General features: G+C 43.9%; 1 protein-coding gene across 8 annotated transcripts in view; it reads right to left on the bottom strand.

Moving 5' to 3' along the window:
• PCYT1B (phosphate cytidylyltransferase 1B, choline) overlaps positions 1 to 20032 on the bottom strand; it is a 126699-nt gene that overhangs the window by 69332 nt on the left and 37335 nt on the right. For 2 of the 8 annotated variants that reach the window (XM_047076027.1, XM_047076026.1), the window contains exon 2: positions 4199 to 4298. The exons of 4 other annotated variants lie outside the window; for them this stretch is intronic. In XM_047076027.1, the coding sequence (XP_046931983.1) occupies positions 4199 to 4298 (100 nt within the window). Of the gene's footprint in view, positions 1 to 4198; positions 4299 to 4775; positions 4873 to 9277; positions 9365 to 20032 lie in introns of those variants that run through there. 2 more of the 8 variants (XM_047076028.1, XM_047076030.1) reach the window with 2 other exon arrangements.

Below are 20032 nucleotides of genomic sequence, written 5' to 3' on the forward strand. Positions count from 1 at the left end.
GAAATGGAACAATACAAATCCCCCTTCGAGAGGGAAAATAGGCAATTAGAACTAAATTTCCTTTGAAGAAAAAAGGCAGCTCTACTGAAAAGGGACCTATGAAATAATCACTTGGACTTTGTGTGAAGACAGAGGAGAGATTCGCGGTCTCCGGATACGTACAAAACCCTGTAGGTTGACAGTTATACAAACGCACTAGCTGAGCTAAGATCAAAGGGGCCAATTCCCGTTGCTCTAGCGTGTTCCTCCTCTTGTGGCTTCATCACCCTTGTGGCCTGACAGACGTCCTCCAGGAGCAAAGGGTGATGAGCAGAGTTTGTCATTGCGACTTTTAGAACGTATACGCCAACCCCTGTTTGGGTACACCTAAGGTCGTGAACCATATTGTAGGCAATTGTATTAAGTCATCAAATAGGGCTAGTGAAGGAGATAAAGACTTCAACTAGAGCTATAATCGTGAAGTACATTATAAACCCCAAATGTGGGTCTGCTTTGTCTTTTTGATGGAACGCTCAAGACAGCACCACAAAAAGGTAATTGCTTACTAGTCTTGAAAATTACCAAACACTCCAAAAAAGCAGGGATGTTCTTCTTATTTTCTTAAAAAGTAGTCAAACAGCAGATTTTTAAAAATTCTCTGAGCTTTTCTACTAACAGTATAATGCTCTCACAATTATATGTGGATAATCTCCCTGTCATTCTCTCCAACCATTACCAACGGGTACCCTTGATCAATGGTTCTTGCAGTGAGGTCCCAGAACAGACAGCATTAGCAACAGCAGGGAACTTGTTAGAGATGCCAATTCTCGAGTCCCGCCCCAGACCGACTGAATCAGAAACCTTGCAGGTGAAGTCTGCTTTAACAATGCAGGGGATTCTAAGCAGATAGGAGGACCACCACTCTAATAAAAGAGTGGTTATTAGAGTGTGATCTAAGACTAATATGTGCCTTGTGGGTAATCAAAGAGCTAACGTCTCACTGCATTTTAATATGGATGTGAGACGTTCTAAATAAAGGAATTTCTAACAGAATTGTGTCCCTAGGTGCCCATCAACATCACCGATCCTCTCGGATAACCTCCCAGGGTCATCACCTGAGATAACGGAGAATTTCTCTTCTAAGACTAAGAGTTCACCTTTGCTCCATCTCACGCCTCCTGTGGTGACCCATGTTCCACAGAGCCTGGGACAGAGCCATTTCAAAATACACCACCGTCTTATCCTAGCTTGGTTCTCCAGGTTTAAACTGCTTGGCAGTTAGACAATGTACAGATGCCCAGTCTCACCCCATCAGCTTGAGGCTGGTTCAGAGCATCACACCCAACTCTCTGATTTTATATCCAGAGGGCAAGTTCCTTCTCCTGTCCCAAACTCCCATCCCTTCACTCAGTCACTCACAAAATATTTACTGAGCACACAGTATTTGACAAGAATGTCTCTAGGTGCTGGAGAAACAGCAGTGAGCAAGGCAGACAGTCCTGCCACTACAGAAGCTCACAGACTGTTTGACACACCTTCCACCCTCCGATGCAAAGCCTGTGTTTTCACTGAGCTCCCCCGTCTGCTGTGGCCCGTGCCCCACCGGGCTGCCCGTTATGGTAAACATAGCACAGATTTAAGGTAAAAGAGACTTGGGGGTGAATCCGAGCTCCACCCAGTCAGCTGGGACACTTGACAAGTTACTTTTCCATTCTCCAAGTTCTCAAGAAAGGACACGGTACTACCCACCTGCCAGTTTGTGCCAAGACCCAATGAGATCGAGTATAGTGCACAGCACCTACCAGATATAAAGCAAGTTCTACTTCCCTTTCCTAGAGAAGTACATCCTCTTCTTCTGTGGCCTGAAGCTCAGCCTTTAACTTAACCTTTCATAACCACCTGGACTTCCATGGCAGCTTTTGGATTTATTGCTTGGATCAGCATTTCTCAGTGTACGGTCTGTAGACCACCAAGTTCACCACCACCCGGCTATTAGTTAAAAAATGCAGGCGTCTGGGCCCCAGCCCAGATTCAGGGGTAAGGGAGAGTGAGCAGGAAATCTGCCTCTTGAACAAACTTACCAGGTGGCTGTTTGCACGCGTAAGTCCGGGAACCCCTGGTTTAGCTGCTCTGAGCTACCTCCCCAAGCCTCTTCTTGCCTTTCTCAAAGCTTACTAACTTTGCCTGTCCTCCTCCTCACCTCACTGTCTTGAAGCTATTCTTCGAAGGAAGCAGGGTGTCACGACCGAGATCAAGCTGGAACACCCACGGTTTGAGGTCAAATCCCAGCTTAACTACCCACCCGTGGTTCTCAAGTGGGTCCCCCTGCAGCAGCAGCACCTGGGAACTTGTTTAGAGAGGCAAATGTTTAAGCCCCGCCCCATTGGGACTCAATCAGAAACTCTGGGGGCGAGGCCCAGCCATCTGGTTTAGTAAGCCCTCCAGGTGATTCCCAGGCACGTCCAGTGGAGGACCACTGCCGCTAGTTGGCCGTGCGAGATTCATGGCTTGTCTATAGCCTTCATTTCCTCAACTGGGAAATTCTGTAAGTACTAACCCCATAGAGGAGTGAGGGTCAAATGACAATGATGTATCTAAAGAACTTGGTAAGAGTAAGCACTTAATAACTACCCATTCTTATTACTATTGTTAAGCAAGCTGTCCTTTGTCCCATGGATTCTACTGTTTGGTTTGATGTTTGCTTTTTGCCATGGTGAGTGGAAACCATCGAGTTATGCCATCTTCAGTGTCCCCAGGCTGACCTGCTCAGCTAGTCTTATTTTTCACTCCATCCCCATCAGCTGTAACGCCACTCATTTATTCCCACACAGCGCTCTACCTCTGTGCCTTCACTACTCCTGTTCCACTTGCCTGGAGTACCCTTCCATTTGCTGCCCACCTTGTCCCAATCTTCTCCCACAACAATCAGCTCAGGTCAGCTACAAGGTCTTGCCTGACTGCTCCAGGCCAAATCAATCTGTCCTTCCTAAAACTTTCAGTAATCTGTGTGGCAAGGTTGAGCCCCTGAGCACATGCACGCATGTTATTTGGGGGTTTTATCTCATACCAAGTTGTCTCTTTAAGTATGGGTGTACTTCGGGGATATTGCAGGGTCAGTCCCGGACCGCTGCAATAGAGCCAGTATCACAATAAAGCTAGTCAAGTGCATTTTTTGGTTTCCCACTGCATATAAAAGTTATGTTTAGGGGCACCTGGCTGGCTCAGATGGGAGAGCACGCGACTCTTGGTCTCAGGGTTGTAAGTTCAAGCTGCACGTTGGGTGTAGAGAGTACTTTTTAAAAAGTTATGTTCACACTATGCTGTAGCCTATTAAGCATGTAATAGCATTGTATCTAAAAAACAATGTATATGCCTAAATTAAAAACAACACTTCATTACTAAAAATGCTAACCATCATCTGAGCCTTCAGTGAGTCACAGTCACTGATCACAGATCACCAGAACAAACAAAATAACGAAGAAGTTTGAAATGTTACAAGAATTACCAAAATGTGGCAAAGATACAAAGTGAGCAAATACTGTTGGAAAAATGGCACCCGTCGACTTGTTCGACACCGGGTTACCACAAATCTTCCATTTGTAAAGATCACAGTATCCGCAAAGCACACTCCAGTAACGTGCATGGAGATGAGGCATGCCTGAGCTCTCGGGAAACAGAGATGGTACTTGATAGTTCTTTTTCGATCTCTTCCCTCGCCATCTCTGGTATAAAGGAGTGAACGAATGGACAAACTTCTAGCGCAGAGCCCCGGCTCTTTAATTTAGGGCACACCTGGAGAAACTTTTGACAACACAGACTTGTGAACACGGTGATAATTATAATAGCTTAGGTTGGTAGAAGGCTTCACGGTTTAAAAACTGCTCTGGTGTTTTTCACCAAATCTTGTCATCCTCAAAACCTTATGAAGCAGGCAGGTATCACTGACCCTGTTTGCACCTGAAGACACAGGTGCAAGACCGTTCTGATGACTTGCACAAGGCGGTCGAACTGGTAAATGGCAAAGCTGGCGCTCCACCCGTGCTGTATCTCTGGTTGGTCTAGTTTATCAGTGTAGATGCTCCTCTTTCTGCACTGTGCTATAAATCTCTGAATTCAACTCTCCGATCAAAAGCGAGTGCTACTCAAATAACGATGGGCCTCTCTGCTACTTTAAATGTCAGGACAGGGCCCACTCGGAGAACAAGAAGTCCAGCCTCACCTGGTGTTCCTAAGCGGGCCTGAGCAATGGTCAGTTTTTCATGGGGTGCTTGGCATTGGCAGCTGGTTTCATCTGCAAATGGGGCAGGTGCAGTCAGGGTCTAGAAGGGAAAAAGAGAAAGGGAATATAGTCTGACAAACTTTCCTTTGGCACTAACTTCCCCTAAAGTCTTATTTCTGTTGGCTACACAAGTACAGTTAAGAAGAACATACCTACTGAGTCTTTCAGAGAAATACTTTGCTGTGAGAAATAAAAACAGGGACATTGTCACTGGAACCTTTTTTTTTTTTTTTTTGACCGATGGTCCGAAATAATGAGAGTGCCTCACGTCTACTACGTGCCAGGTACCAGGGGAGATACTCTCGACAGGTTCTCTCTTCTGGGCCCCACAAGAGCCTGTGATGGCTAGATTCTTCTTTCCTTCTATAATATAGGATAATAGCATCTCTAGTTCACAGAAAAGGCAACTGAGGCCCAGCAGGATTACAAAATCTGCTAAGTCACGCCCTTGGAGAGTCATGCTGGGCTGTGAACATTTCACACCCCCGCAGGGCAGACTGTACGGGTTTCAACTTACCCACACCCTGGGGCACCCGGCTGGAAGAAATGCCATACTCAGAAGTGTGGCAGACATCGCCTGTATTTCACACACACCGGCCTGGCCAATCACAAACTCTGACGTCACTTCAGTGCAAAGGCCAGAGCCGTTATCCGTGCCCAGGGAGGGCCTAAAGGCACAGCCTTTCTGGCGAGCTGCAGAGAAGTGCCCGGGTAGCTCCAATAGCCACCCACGGCTGGAGGCCCCGCCCCAGGCAGCTTGGGCTGGGGCTCTGGGGAGCTGGGGAGCGCTGAGAGAGAGACGTAGTCACTTGGAAGCCTGCCCAGGAAGTGGCTCTGCATCTTTTAGTCAGCCTCTTAAAATGAAAACCTCACCCTCTCCAGAGGAAGACAAAGGGAGTGGTATTTTTGTAAACAGGGCAAATGCAATTGAGAGTTGTCCATAGCCTCTGAGCTATGTCATCATCATGGTCATCGCTGTATCATCTTTGGTATTTTTAAAGCTGAAGGTGACTAGTCACTGTACACATTACTCACATTGTCGCATGAATTAATTGCTTAGGTATACACAGGTGTTCCCTAACTTGGGGAGACCATATGATCCATGTTTATTTTTTTTAATTTTTTTAATGTTTTTATTTATTTTTGAGAGAGAGACAGAGCGCAAGCAGGGGAGGGGCAGAGAGAGATGGAGACACAGAATCCGAAGCAGGCTCCAGGCTCTGAGCTGTCAGCACAGAGCCCGACGTGGGGCTCGAACTCACAGACCGCCAGATCATGACCTGAGCCGAAGTCGGTCGCTTAACCGACTGAGCCACCCAGGTGCCCCTGATCCATGTGTTTACAGAGGGGCCATGACCCATTTCTGCCATTCATTTATTCATTCACTCATTCATCAGTCATTCATTCACTCATTCAAATATAAGTCAGGTACGATCTTAGAACTGGAGATACAAGTAGGGGGAAGACCGGTTCCTGTCCTGGAAGAGCCTAGTCCTCCTCTGCACTGCCAAGAAGCAATCCTTGTCCCACACGCCTCCCTCTCCCCATTGTAGCACCTTCCGCCCTGGAAGCTGGAGTTCTGCCCCAGACTTGTTTGGATACCTTCCAGTTGTCTGAGACTTTCTTAACCCCCACCTCCCCGCACACAGCTCTGAAAGCAAACCAAGACTAGTGACATGTCTTCAGGAACCCTGGGTCCATTGTTCGTTCTTTTTCAGATACGGTAAGGTCCACGGTGGGCCAGAGCAGCGTTTGTAATGTAGCAAGTGGTGCAGTGATCGGAGCAGAGGCCACAGAATCCCCACGCCAGCACTTGCGGGCTATGTATTCTAATTTGGCTCTTCTGGTTGAAAGGAACAGACACTCGTTCAAACCAGTTCAAGAGATGAAGGAATGGGGCACCTGGGTGGCTGAGTCGGTTAAGCGTCCAACTTCGGCTCAAGTCACGATCTCGCGGTCTGTGAGTTCGAGCCCCGCGTCGGGCTCTGTGCCGGCAGCTCGGAGCCTGGCGCCTGCTTCGGATTCTGTGTCTCCCTCTCTCTCTGCCCCTCCCCTGCTCATACTCTGTCTCTCTCTCAAAAATAAATAAACGTTAAAAAACTTTAAAGAGGTGAAGGACTACTTTAAGGCTATCCCGGCACAGGAAGTACTGGGAAAAAGGTAGGCAAGGTGCAGTGTCTGGCCCCACAGTGCTCTGCACCCACCTGGCTGGCTCTCTGCACGTGACTCTTTCTCTCCCACTCCCATTTACTCTGTATCCTTCCACTACGGTCAAGTCTCTGCTCACCTGTACTCCCCCGTAACTGGTAGCTCACGTGTGACATTGGCTTCCCTTCCCAATACCCCTTCATTAACTTCTTATGGAGTCTTTCAGCCTCAGTTCCAACCCACCTGCTGCTTCTTTCCATGTTTCCCCATTCAAATTCCTTTTTTTTAATGTTTATTTTTGAGAGAGAGAGAGAGAGTGTGCGTGCGTGCGCAAGCAGGAGAGGGGCAGAGAGAGAGGGAGACAGAGAATCCAGAGCAGGCTCCATGGTCAGTGCAAAGCCTGACGTGGGACTGGAACCTACGAATCATGAGATCACGACCTGAGCCAAAGTCGGACGCTCAACCGACTCAGCCATCCAGACACCCCTTCCCATTCAAATTCCTAAAGGAGAATCAGAATGGCCTAGCTCATCTTTGCAGAGCAGGCCACAACCAGGATAGGCTGGCATTGAATCAGACACCCACCTGGGGCCCACAGGCTGCGGCTGGTCAAGGGACTAGGAACGGAGAGGGAGGTGATGGGGTGGCCTGTCATGCCCCTTTAGCAGGCGCTGTCTTTAGGACAAGAAATGCATTGGACTTTGTGTACTTTTAAAAAGACATTCCTTAACTTGTTGAAGCTCAGTTTTATCTGTAAAATGGGTAACTATCTCTCAGGGTTGTTATGCGCCATAGAAATAAGGTATATAAAGTATCTGGTACCCAATAAACTGTGGCAATTATTATTACTATTAGTGTTCATTATTACATATCATAATATATAATACTACATATTATAATGATAATGGACTTCCCCCTAGAAACAAAGCAAACTGACCCATGAATGAACTTTTAGGATACAACCTAAATAGCTAAGTGGATTAGCTTTTATTAATGAGTCATTAACCTTTAATTGATGTGGGCAGTGAATCTTCTTCACATGATCTGAAATAAATTACTATTTGGAGATCCTTCATGTGCCAGTCGCAAAGCTTATTAAAAAGATAAGGTGTTCCTCCTCACGCCAGTGAGAGTGGCTAAAATGAACAAATCAGGAGACTATAGATGCTGGTGAGGATGTGGAGAAACGGGGACCCTCTTGCACTGTTGGTGGGAATGCAAACTGGTGCAGCCGCTCTGGAAAACAGTGTGGAGGTTCCTCAAAAAATTAAAAATAGACCTGCCCTATGACCCAGCAATAGCACTGCTAGCAATTTACCCAAGGGATACAGGAGTACTGATGCATAGGGGCACCTGTACCCCAATGTTTATAGCAGCACTTTCAACAATAGCCAAATTATGGAAAGAGCCTAAATGCCCATCAACTGACGAACGGATAAAGACATTGTGGTTTATATACACAATGGAATACTACGTGGCAATGAGAAAGAATGAAATCCGGCCTTTTGTAGCAACATGGATGGAACTGGAGAGTGTGATGCTAAGTGAAGTAAGTCACACAGGGAAAGACAGATACCATGTTTTCACTCTTATATGGATCCTGAGAAACTTAACAGAAGACCATGGGGGAGGGGAAGGAAAAAAAAAGAGGTTAGAGAGGGAGGGAGGCAAACCATAAGAGACTCTTAAAAACTGAGAATAAACTGAGGGTTGATGGGGGTGGGAGGGAGGGGAGGGTGGGTGATGGCTATTGAGGAGGGCACCTGTTGGGATGAGCCCTGGGTGTTGTATGGAAACCAATTTGACAATAAATTTCATATTTAAAAAAAAAAGATAAGGTGTTCCCATTTTCCAAGAAAGGTGTGTTCTAGAAGGTGTGAAATCTGGTAATTAAAGCAGAGACAGAGAAAGCTGTAAAGCAAGGATAGTTACTCAAAGTTGGAGAAACAGGTTTCAAGGCACCCTGTATTGTCTTCTTAATTGAGTGCATACACAGAGACATGTAATCATGCACACACTAAGAATTGTGGCCTAGAAGTAGGAAAAAGAGAGAAGCAAAGAGATGGAAGGCAGACGGAGTTCCTCAGTGAGCTTGGGTTTGCCTGTGTGCACATGTGTACATGTGTGTGCATCAGTTGACATGGAGAAGGGGTATTTCTTGGTATGTGCAAGGCACCGTGCTGGAAACAGGGAGAATGCAAAAATTATTGAGCCACAGCCTTGTTGTGAACACTGCCAGAACACTGCCTTCCAAAGTGAGGTAGACTGCCCCCTAGGTTTAGAGTCAAGCTCTACATTCAGGAAGATGTTGATTAAGGCCCAGCAGCCCTGTGACTTCAGCCAATATTGTTTCAGTCCAAACACCCCAGGATTCCTTCTTCTCTGAGCCAGAATAAATCATTTGATTTCTAAGGAATTTTAAACTACGTGGGTTCTGTCTCCTCCACCTACAAGGGACAGACCAACCACAGGAAAATGGGACTAAGTTAACAAGAGGCTCCCAAGAGAGGCAGGGACTGGTCCAACCTGGACTCCAAGCTATACATATACTTACAGCCTGCAGAGGACCCAGGCCCCCAACTATTCCTTACCATTTGGCAGACCTAGAGTGTTTCTAGGGATCCTCTGGTTTAGGTCCTAAGAAAGTCCTAAAACGGAGGCTCAATAATGTAACATAATAGTTCAATCTTTGAGTGCCTACAGAGTGCCATGTAACCATCTACACACTAAGCACTTTAAACGTATCAGCTCATTTAATTTTACAAGTCTGAGATAGATGCTGTCTCCACTCAAATAAACAGAACCTGTCTTCAACAGTGACACCAAATAGCAGCAGGAAGCAGCAGTGTTATGTCCCTTAGACTCCGTTACCTTTCTGGCTCCCTTTGAACTGAGGAAACTCTCTGGATTCTTAGGCCATTCGGATAGAGGGGGCTCAAAAAGGACACAATGGACTGCCTGGTAATTAAAGAAGAGGGGGAAAATGATTAATTGAAAAATAAAAGGACATGACCCTATTTTTCACCCAGACTTGGTGTGGTAGGTCACATGACTGACAGAGAATGGGTTACTGGCAAGGTGCGGCTTAGACCCACATCAGCCAGATCACATTGTTGAATGTTTACTAACACTTGCTATGTATTTCATATGATGCTAGACGTTTGGAGAGTGCGTAAATAGGAGAGAAATAAGGAAGGACGGACCAGAATTGGCTCTGGGGCAGCAATCCTCAAAGGTGAAGCATGGCGCTTTTAGAATGGGAGGAGGTTTTAGTCTGATAAGGCATATTCAGTTTTCACTAATTTAATATGTGGGGGGAAAACCCTGCCCTTTTCAACATACAAATTTTAGAAATTAAGCCTCTGAACTGGTAGAGATCATCAGAGGATAGACTGTGCCCCCTAGGTAGCCACATTCCAAATTCAGGGCTGGAAGTCACATGAAATTTTTATGTTTAGCAGGAAAGATGGAGGGTATTAAAGGGTTAAAGAGGGCTGGCCCCAAACCCCGGACCTCCTATGTGCAAGGACCTTGCCAGACCACAGACTTGGAGCAAGACTGCAATTAAACTTCTTTCTACCTAATTTAGGATTTCAGAACACCGAGTCATTGCATGTGAATACGTTGCCTATTTGTCATATAGGTTCTGGTTATATAAACTGTACTGTATCATACCAAAGCCATATTCCCATAATGCTTTTTCTACATTTTTTTTAACGTTTACTTATTTATTCTGAGAGGGAGAGAGAGTGCGGGAGGGACAGAGAGAGAGGGATAGAATCCCAAGCAGGTTCCGCACTGTCAGTGCAGAGCCTGATGTGGGGCTCAAACTCAAGAACCGTGAGATCATGACCCTAGCCAAAACCAAGAGTTGGCCCTTAACCAACTGAGCCACCCAAGAGCCCCTCCTGTCATGCTTTTTAAAGGGAAAGACTTTAGATGTTGGACATTTCATTTGCAAAATGCATTCAATTAGTCATTGTCAAATATTTACTTAAAAGCTATTAGACATTACATGGGGCACCTGGCTGGCTCAGTCAGAAAAGAATGCAACTCCTGATCTCAGAGTCATGAGTTCAAACCCCACGTTAGATGTCGAGATCGCTTAAAATAAATAACTTTTTTTTTTAATTGGACGTTACATAAAGTATACAATGCAAATGTCAGTTGAATGTAAACAAAGGGCGGGGGATAGAACCGGTACTCCCGCATCAATGACTGACAACTGGATCAATCAGACAGCAAGCTGACACCCATTTTATTTTTTAAACATGGTTTTTAAAAACATTGCTGGTCCTTAAACTAACCTTCAGTATCTTCACCTATTTGATTATCCAATAAAATAATCTACCTCATGAAGCGACTGTAAGGAGTAAATGAAGTGATGTATGTCTAAGTGATATCTTCCTTCTATTTCTCCAGAATCCACTCTCTCCTGCTCTTCTCTACTCCTCTCTGGATGGCTTCCGGTATGGAGTGCACCAATAGGCTACATTGCCTTTCTGCTTCAAGTTGAGCTGGATCCGTGACAAGTAAGCAAAACCCCAGAGGGCAGGGCAAGAGTGACCTTAGGGTATCTTTCCACCTGGCCTCCTCACTGCTAGGAAGCATGTGTTGTTTCTGTCCTTTTACCGATAGGCACAGCTTGTGGTGAGAGGCCCCTCTTCACACACTGCCCTGCCAAGTTCCGGCGACCACACTCTCCCCTTCCTTCATGCCTAGGAGTGACAACCCCTAACATTTCCAGGCCTAGGGTGCATACTATCCCTTGAGGTTTCCTGAAACGCCCGCACCCTGGTAAATAGTCCCTTTTATTAACCTCTTTTCATATTTCCCGTTTAGAATGAGCCATCTGTGTCTCGACAGGGCCTTGGCTGATACAGTATATATAAGAGTACGGCTGCCAGGCTCAATAAATGTTCACTAGCAAATGTTGATGAGGCATGTTAGAAGCACAGAGATCAATTGAAAAGTGAATTACTCATAGTTAATAAAGTCATAACCATCCCAAGAATGTCCTCCAGTAGGAAAGAATTTTATAGCAACGTTACAACTTGTTCACCAGGATACGCGAAAGAGATAAGAACAGGACCTCAGAAACAAATCGACTTTTCCCAGGCAGCCCTTTTGACTCAGGACTCCCCAGCTTTCGAACTGCAAATTCAGAATTAGAAAAACACATCACAAAATCTCAGTCCTCAGTCTCATTCTGTTAGGTTTGTGTTTGCCAGTTGAACATAGTTTTTAAGGCATGATTTTATTTGGGATCAAATTATGTTAGTCTTTTGAAGACAGGGAAGAAACGGTAGATTTTACACTTGACTGTAGGCCCAACATATGTAAATCCCTGGATTCTTGGACTCTGTCTGTGATTATGCAGAGGCTCAGCCCAGGCAGCTGCTGCAGAGGCTTGACAGATGCCAATGGAGTGGAGACAAAGGAGGCCTAGCACATTGCTCGGCACCAAGAAAGATCTATTTTTCATTTAGCTAAGTATGGCATGCACATATTATGAAGTAATAGGCAACATTAAAAACAGTGACACAGATATGTATGTACAGACCAGGAACAATTTTTAGGACATTTTGCTAAATGCAAAAAGCAAGTGACAGAGAAAGAAGTATAATATGTACACATGTTGTATAGTATGATATCGTATGCTTAAAGAGAGAGAGAGAGAAAAATAGCTAATTGTAGAAAGAGTTTACAACTGTGCTGTCCGATGTGGTAGTCATTAGCCACATGTGCCTACTTAAATTCAAATTACATTTCGTGAAATTAATGAGATAAAATTAAAAACTCATTTTGTCGGTCACGTTAGCCACATGTTAAGTGCTTGATAACCAAATGTGGCTAGTGGCTGCTACAGTATTAGCATAGATATAGAACATTCCTATTATCACAGAAAGTTCTCTTGGACAGCACTGGCCAAGAAGGATGGATATACAACAAACTATTAACTGGGGGAAGAAGACCACATGGGCAGAAGAGATGAAAGGATGTTTTTACTGTTCACTCCATTTGTGTCTGTTACTTTATTTTTACACTTATACAATTCATCTTATTTTATTTATTTTGATTTTTTAAAACATTTATTTATTTTTGAGAGTGAGAGAGACAGAGCGTGAGTGGGGAAGGGGCAGAGAGAGAGGGAGACACGGAATCCGAAGCAGGCTGCAGGCTCTGAGCTATCAGCACAGACCCCCAATGCAGGGCTCGAACTCATGGACCACGAGATCATGACCTGAGCCGAAGTAGGATGCTCAACCGACTGAGCCACCCAGGGCCCCCTATCTTATTTTATTCTTAAAGTTTGTTTATTTATTTTGAGGGAGAGAGGGAGAAAGAGAATCCCAAGCAGGCTCCGCACCGTCAGTGCGGAGCCCTATGCAGGGCTTGAACTCAAGAACCGTAAGATCATGACCTGAGCCAAAACCCAGAGTCGGACACTTAACCGACTGAGCCACTCAGGCACCCCACAATTTATCTAATTTTAAAATAAATTTAAAGAAATATCTCCTATCTTGGGAATTCAGAGATGCAGGAAATCTAATCCAGGATCAGGTGTTCCAAATGTCGAGGGGAAAAGGAGTCTAACAGGAAAAGAGGAGTACTTTTAAAAATAACAACTATTAGGGGCGCCTGGGTGGCTCAGTCGGTTAAACATCCGACTTCGGCTCAGGTCGTGATCTCACAGTTTGTGAGTTCAAGCCCCATGTCAGGCTCTGTGCTGACAGCTCAGAGCCTGGAGCCTGCTTCAGATTCTGTATCTGCCTCTCTCTCTGCCCCTCCCCCACTCACACACTGTCCCTCTCTCTCTCTCTCTCTCTCTCTCTCTCTCTCAAAAAAAATAAACATTAAAAAAATAATAACTATTATTTATAAACTGCTAAATGATATTATTCTCAGGTATATGGAACATTTAAAATTTATTTGAGCTTTTAAAAACAATTTAAGTTATCTTCATACTATCTACTCTCTATTCACTTTTCCAACATCCAGCAAATACTACTTGAGGGCTTGCTGTGTGCCAGGCACTGGTTTTAGGTTCTTAGGATATATCAGGAAAAAAACAAAAACAAAACCAAAAAGATCCTGTCTTTGTGATCCTTAAAGATAATAAACAACAACAACAACAAAAAAGAATGTGAAATGCGTAGTATGTTAAAAGGTGATAGTGCTTAGAAAAAAATAAAGGCAAGGAAGGGGGATAAAGAATGCACAGGGTTTACCTGTAAATAGGATAGCCAAGGGAGCTGATATATGTATCAATATATAAAGGATCAATTGAGCCATGTGGAGAAAGAACTCTCCAGGTAGAGGAAACATCAAGTGCAAAGGCCCTGAGGCAGTAGCATGCCCAGCTTCTTCCAGGAATAACAAGAAGGCCAGTATGCCTGGAGAAGGTGAACAAAAAAAGAAAAGTAGTAGGAGATACAGCCAGAGAGGTGAGGTACAAGGCAGGAGATGGGAGGAACCCAATGGTATGGGGTTTTTAGGATGCTCTAAAGACTGGCTTTCCACTGGGAAGATGGGAGCCATGAGAGAGTTTTGCACAGGGAGTAAGATGACCTGACTTAGTCCTAATGGGACCACCTGGCTGCTACATTGAGGTTAAACTCTCAAAGGTCAAAGGCAGGAGCAAGAAAACCACTAAGGGAACTGGTGTACTCATTGGGCAAGAGTAGGTAGCTGGAGGCTGGGACCAGGGTGAGAGCAGGGGAGGTAGTGACAAGTAGTCAGATTTTGGACAGATTTTGAATAAACAAAATTTGAAATTTACTGAATGTAGAGTGTAAAAAAAACTGACAGAAGTCAAGGTAACTCCAAAGTCACTGGGCTGAAGACGTGGAAAGATGGCATCACCACTCCCTAACATGGGGAGACGCTGGAAGAGTAGGTGTGAGAGTGGGACAGACAGGATGGAGAAATCAAGAATTCTGCTCTCACACATTTGGTGTGACATACCTGTTAGATCTCCCAGTGGAGACATCAGGTAGGCAGTTGGATTTACAAGTCTAAAGCTGGGGACAGAGAACTAAGCTAGCGATACAGGTTAAGAAACCATACAGTATAAATGCTATTTAAAGCCACTAGACTCAATTCATTCATTCAGCTAAGGGCATGAGTTCAGGCTGAGGCAAGGTCCTGGTTGTTTAATAAGGAGCCACTATATATTTATGGCCAATCTCCCCTGAATACTGGAAGCTCTAAGAAGACAGGGACTTGGGGGGCATCTGGGTAGCTCAGTTGGTTAAGAGTCCAACTTCGACTCAGGTCATGATCTCGCAGTTCGTGAGTTCGAGCCCCACATAGGGCTCTGGGCTGACAGCTCAGAGCCTGGAGCCTGCTTTGGATTCTTTGTGTCCCTTCCTCTCTGCCCCTCCCCTGCTTTTGGTCTCTCTCTCTCTCTCTCTCTCTCTCTCTCTCTGTCCAATCTCTCTCTCAAAAATAAATAAACATTAAAACAAAATTTTTTTAAAGAAAAGAAAACAGGGACTTGGTCTGTTGTATCCTCCTCACTGCTATATCCCTAATTCCTAGGGCAGTATCTGGCAGACAGAAGGTTCTCAAAAGACATTTGTTGAATGGAGGAATTTAAAGTCCTTAGAGAGAAAATAATTATTGATAAGAAACTGGAGAGAGAATTATTGATAATGATTTTATTCATAAAGACTAAACTGAATAAGAAATATAATGCATAACTTTTTCTTATCATGATATATCCTACAGAAAACTTGGGGAAATAAAGAAAGGAAAGCAAAATTCACCAATAATTCTACTTTCCAAATATAACCACTGTTAACACTCTCTATATTTCTTTTAGGGCTTTCTGATATGCATACATATTAACAACTTTGGAATCCTATCTACATGAACGGTTTTTTCCACTCAGTATGTCATGATTACTTTATTATGTCATTTAGACTTCAACCTCACTATTTTAAGGGTATTATCTGGTGGTTCTATCTCCCATTCTCCCTAGCCCTGAGCCTAAAATTCCCAAGCATTACTCTTTTAGGCAAGACAATGAAAAGTAGGGGCATCATATCTCAGAGAGAGAATGTTAAATTAAAAAGATAGGAGGGAAGCAGGAGCACCTAATTTATCTGTTCATGTTTCTATTTTGAAGGTGCAAGTGGCACCAGGAAATACAATACAGGCCAATCAAGTTTAGCTGTGAAAGGAGCTGCCCTGGTTGGCCTGGAGGCCAATGCTGGTTGGTGCAGGGCCCGAGAGGAGAGATTAGCAGGTATCCCAAAATGAGAACGAGTAGGCAATGGGCAAGCTAAGCAGTAAGATACATTTGAAGAATGGCCCCTTCAATAAAGTCATTTCCTTTTCCAAGGATTCTGGGTAACTGGTCATCGGCTACGCTGAACAGCCTCCCCGAGGCCTGGCCTACCCAACGCCAATGACAGCAGTCCGAGCAGGATGTATAATGAGACCCCAGCTGCTCTAACTGCACCAGCCATGGCCACTTTGTGACAGCCCCCCACCCTCTCAAGAGTCCATACTCCTGCAAAACACCCTCCCATTGTTTTTAACAGACTTTATTTTTTAGAGAAGTTTTAGGTACACGGCCACATGAGCAGGAGGCACACATTTTATTTCCCATTTAACTCTCGCTAATTTTGATAGCTATACAGCATGCCCCTGAACAGAAAAACCGTAATGTATTTAGGTATCTCTCTGTTGTTGAATATGAAGTTGTTTATGTTTTAGTAATATAAGTAACATTCTAAACATAGCTCTGAGCCTCTGATTATTTCCTTAGGATAGATGCCTAGAAGCTGAATTACTTAGACTAGGGGTATGAACATTTTCGAGATAAATATTTGCAGAACATTTTAACATGTGTTGGTGAATTAGCCTCTACAAAAGCTGTGTCATTTATAGTCACAGTACAATGTATGTCATTTATAGTCACATTTTTTTTTTAATTTTTTTTTCAACGTTTATTTATTTTTGGGACAGAGAGAGACAGAGCATGAACGGGGGAGGGGCAGAGAGAGAGGGAGACACAGAATCGGAAACAGGCTCCAGGCTCCGAGCCATCAGCCCAGAGCCCGACGCGGGGCTCGAACTCACGGACCGCGAGATCGTGACCTGGCTGAAGTCGGAGGCTTAACCGACTGTGCCACCCAGGCACCCCTATAGTCACATTTTTTAAACCAATGTGTGAACACCTGCACCTAGGTCAGGCTAGCAATTTCTGCCCTTCCAGCGACCCAAGATCAGAAATGTTATTATGCTCTAGGGATCCAGGCTTCCCTAAAACACTGACCGTCCACAAGCCCTAACCCCCCACACCACCCATGTGTCACTTTCTGAAATGTACTCTAAATAATACATTCATTTATCCTAAAATGTATGTTTTCCCCCACATGTTAACATCTCTGAGATGAGGAGAGGGGTCTTATGAGAAATGTCTTAAAACCAGTATCGGCAATTTTCTGACATTGTAACATCTCTGCAATGGGACTGTATCTCATAATCAAGGGCATCTTAGATTCACGAAATGCATAGAGGATGCTGACAAGAGAAAAGAATCATTTTTACCTCAAGATTTAAAAAGTCCATACCCTAAGTCCATTTTTCTTAAGCAACTGAGCTTAAGGAGTTTATAATGAACATCAATAACAATCGTATATCTTATTCATATCCCATCTTCTTCCTCAAAGGACTTGAGGTGACTTAAAAAAAAAAAGATTTGAAAGTTGAATAGTTGCAAGATCTGGGTTGAGGGGGAAATACGGTTTCAACAAAGGTCAGAAGGGAAACGAGCATACAGGAATCCCTATCCCACTTCTCCACATTTCAGGCCGATCACAAAAATGACTTTAAGCTCTAAGCAGTCAGAGCAAAGAGAGAGACAAAGTTAATATCGTCCGTAAGCAAAAAACCAAAATAGATCCTGAGCAGGAGCACGGCGTTTCCTGAGGCCGAATTTTATAGCCTTTGCTCCAGTGGTGCTGCCGGAAGGGGCATGCTGGGTGATGCTCGGTAGTGGGACCAGCATACTCAACAACAACGCCCTAATAAAGAAAACCCTGTTTTTTTGTTTGCTCAAAGTACCGTTATGAGGCAAGGCACAGCCTCAGAACCAAAAAGCAGTTCAAGAGAGCATTTCTATAAGAGGCCAAACACGGAGCCTGAAAATGCGGTCCTCCCCCTCACTGCTGGATCCAAGGGCAAGATGTAGAATCTGGAGACCAGGGATTTCTAATGTGGGACAGGCGAGACAATCCATTAGAGAACAACACTTGGGCTTAGATTTATTTTTCATGTTAAAAAACAAGACGCGTTACTGACATCTAATTCTAACATGCAGGTTGATACGGTGCCCTATCTCTGTCAACATCACGTCCGTGAAGTGTCCTCAAGGAAAAATGCAAAGTGTACAGCTGAGAAGGGGGGTCTGGATCCCCTGACATTTTCATTTGCTTTTAGCTTATTGTAATTTAATGCAGTTTGCGTGGGCCTGGTAAAGGGCATTTATAGATTATGTTACCTAGTTTTAACTAAACCAATGCTCACAGGATCACCAATTGGCTTAAAACACTTTCCATAATGAAATAGGAAAGCGAAAATAATACAAGCACAAGCGAACAAGAGCCCTTTGTAGGTGTCTTGCATCAGCCACGTTATCAGGTATGAACAACGAAGACCTAATCAGATCAACAGGAAGACAGCTGAATGGACAATTATCACAAAGAGGACTATTTGAAATATCTGCTGCCATTAGCATTAAACTTCACCTGGAGCGTATATTGTACCTTGAGTTATTAGGTTACGATCATACGAAGCTACTGTAATTACCATGATACTTAAAAGCAAAGCATCCAGAACATGAAGAAAAATCTCTAGGATTTTTTCAGTGACGTTTCAAGACGTGACACTCAATCCAGGCCTTCACAAAATACTGTTGCATGTAATGATAAATGGCAGAAGCCTTTTTCAAATTTCCGTAATTCAATAAAGAAAAACCAAAAGTCTCATACCATTGCAGAAGCACCTGCTCTTCATGCCACAGTACAGCTGGCTGCTCTAGTACATGGGGAAAAAATTGATGTCAAACTAAAACGCATTCCTTTGTCAGCAAATATATTTAGAAGACATATAGAAAACATTGCTGAAGACTGGAAGAAACAAGCATTAGAACAAATTATGCAGTGTGGGAGGTTTGCTGTAAAGTTGGACGGAAGTACAGATATTTCTAAAATGTTGCAGCCGGAGGTATTTGCTAGATTCCATTTCAATAATAATCCCCCTCCCTTTTTTCGTGAGCCACTGAAGGGAAGATCTTCCAAAGAAGATTTTCCAAAGAAAGATGTTCCAAAGAAGATTGATTGTGCAGAGTGGATGACTTCTTTAATAAAAACAGTAATTTTATGGAAACAAACAGAAAAAAAACCCCACATCTAACTATCAATAAACCAACCACATTGCTCTTAGAACCAAACTCCCACCTATTTGAGAAATGCCTGTCTTTCTTTCAATACCTTTCCTCTCTTGGACCTTTACAAACTGTTTCTCAGGATTCTATCCTGGAAGACTGTGGGATATGTAGATTAATTTAATCAGATCTCATATAGAGATAGGCAGATACAGGGAGGATTTCTTTAGCTTAGTTACAGCTCTTCTATTTTTCTTCCCTTAAAAAACATGATAGGATGGTTTGGGGTCAGTCGTTTCCTAGAATTTGCCCTATAAAAGGATTATCCAGAGTCCCTCTTGCTACCTAACCAATCCCGTCCACCTCCTTCTGAGTCTAGAAACGGACTGTGTGGCCAGGCCATTGTTATAAAACACACATAGATTGGGCACCATGGCTTTTAATTCACAGATAACCTGACTAAGGCTAGACAAGGTACTAGAAGCAAGGCGAGTTTGGTTCAGCAGCTTACCTATGCTCTCTTCGAGGCTGGGTGCTGACCCAGGAGCACAGCAAAGCTCTGTTAGTGGCCCAGAGCTGTAACTGCAGGTAGGATTGGATACCATTGCTTAGAACGGGATCTGTGAGATCACCAGAGTTATGTGAAATGCTCAATCTGTTGCTGAGGGTCCCCTCTCTCCATTACTGTGGTCACAGCACCTTTCAACTTTGTATTAAAGAACAATACATGTACGGCAATGTGCAGAGATCCTAAGTGTGGAACTCTGGACGTGCACAGAATGAACATACGCAGCAGCACCCAGATCAAGTAAACTACCACTGCCAGCATGCGTCCTGTGCTCCTTCTGCTATCCTGACTTCTAACCTTACAGATTGGCTTGCCTATTTTTAAAATATTTAATAGAAATGGAATCCTGTAATGCATATTCTTTTGTTACTGGCTTCTTTTCATTCGATATTATGCTTGTGAGATTTATCCATATTTTTGCAGGTAGTTGTAGACTCTTCATGCTCCATTGCCAGGTAGCATTTCATTGTGTGAAAATACAACAATTTATTTATCCATTCTCCTTCTGCCGGGGATCTGGGGAGTTTCCAGTTGGAGTTATTACGAATAATGCTGCTAAGAACATCCTATTACTCATCTTTTGTGGCCATATGTACAAGTTTCCTAGGAGTAGGTACGCCGGGTCAAAAATCTTTACTTTGAGTTTCTAAATTTACTA

The sequence above is a fragment of the Lynx rufus genome, unplaced genomic scaffold, assembly GCF_022079265.1.
Source record: "Lynx rufus isolate CCGP_SWC_20201006 ecotype Redwood Valley unplaced genomic scaffold, mLynRuf1.p SCAF_14, whole genome shotgun sequence".
NCBI classification, from domain to species: Eukaryota; Metazoa; Chordata; class Mammalia; order Carnivora; family Felidae; genus Lynx; species Lynx rufus.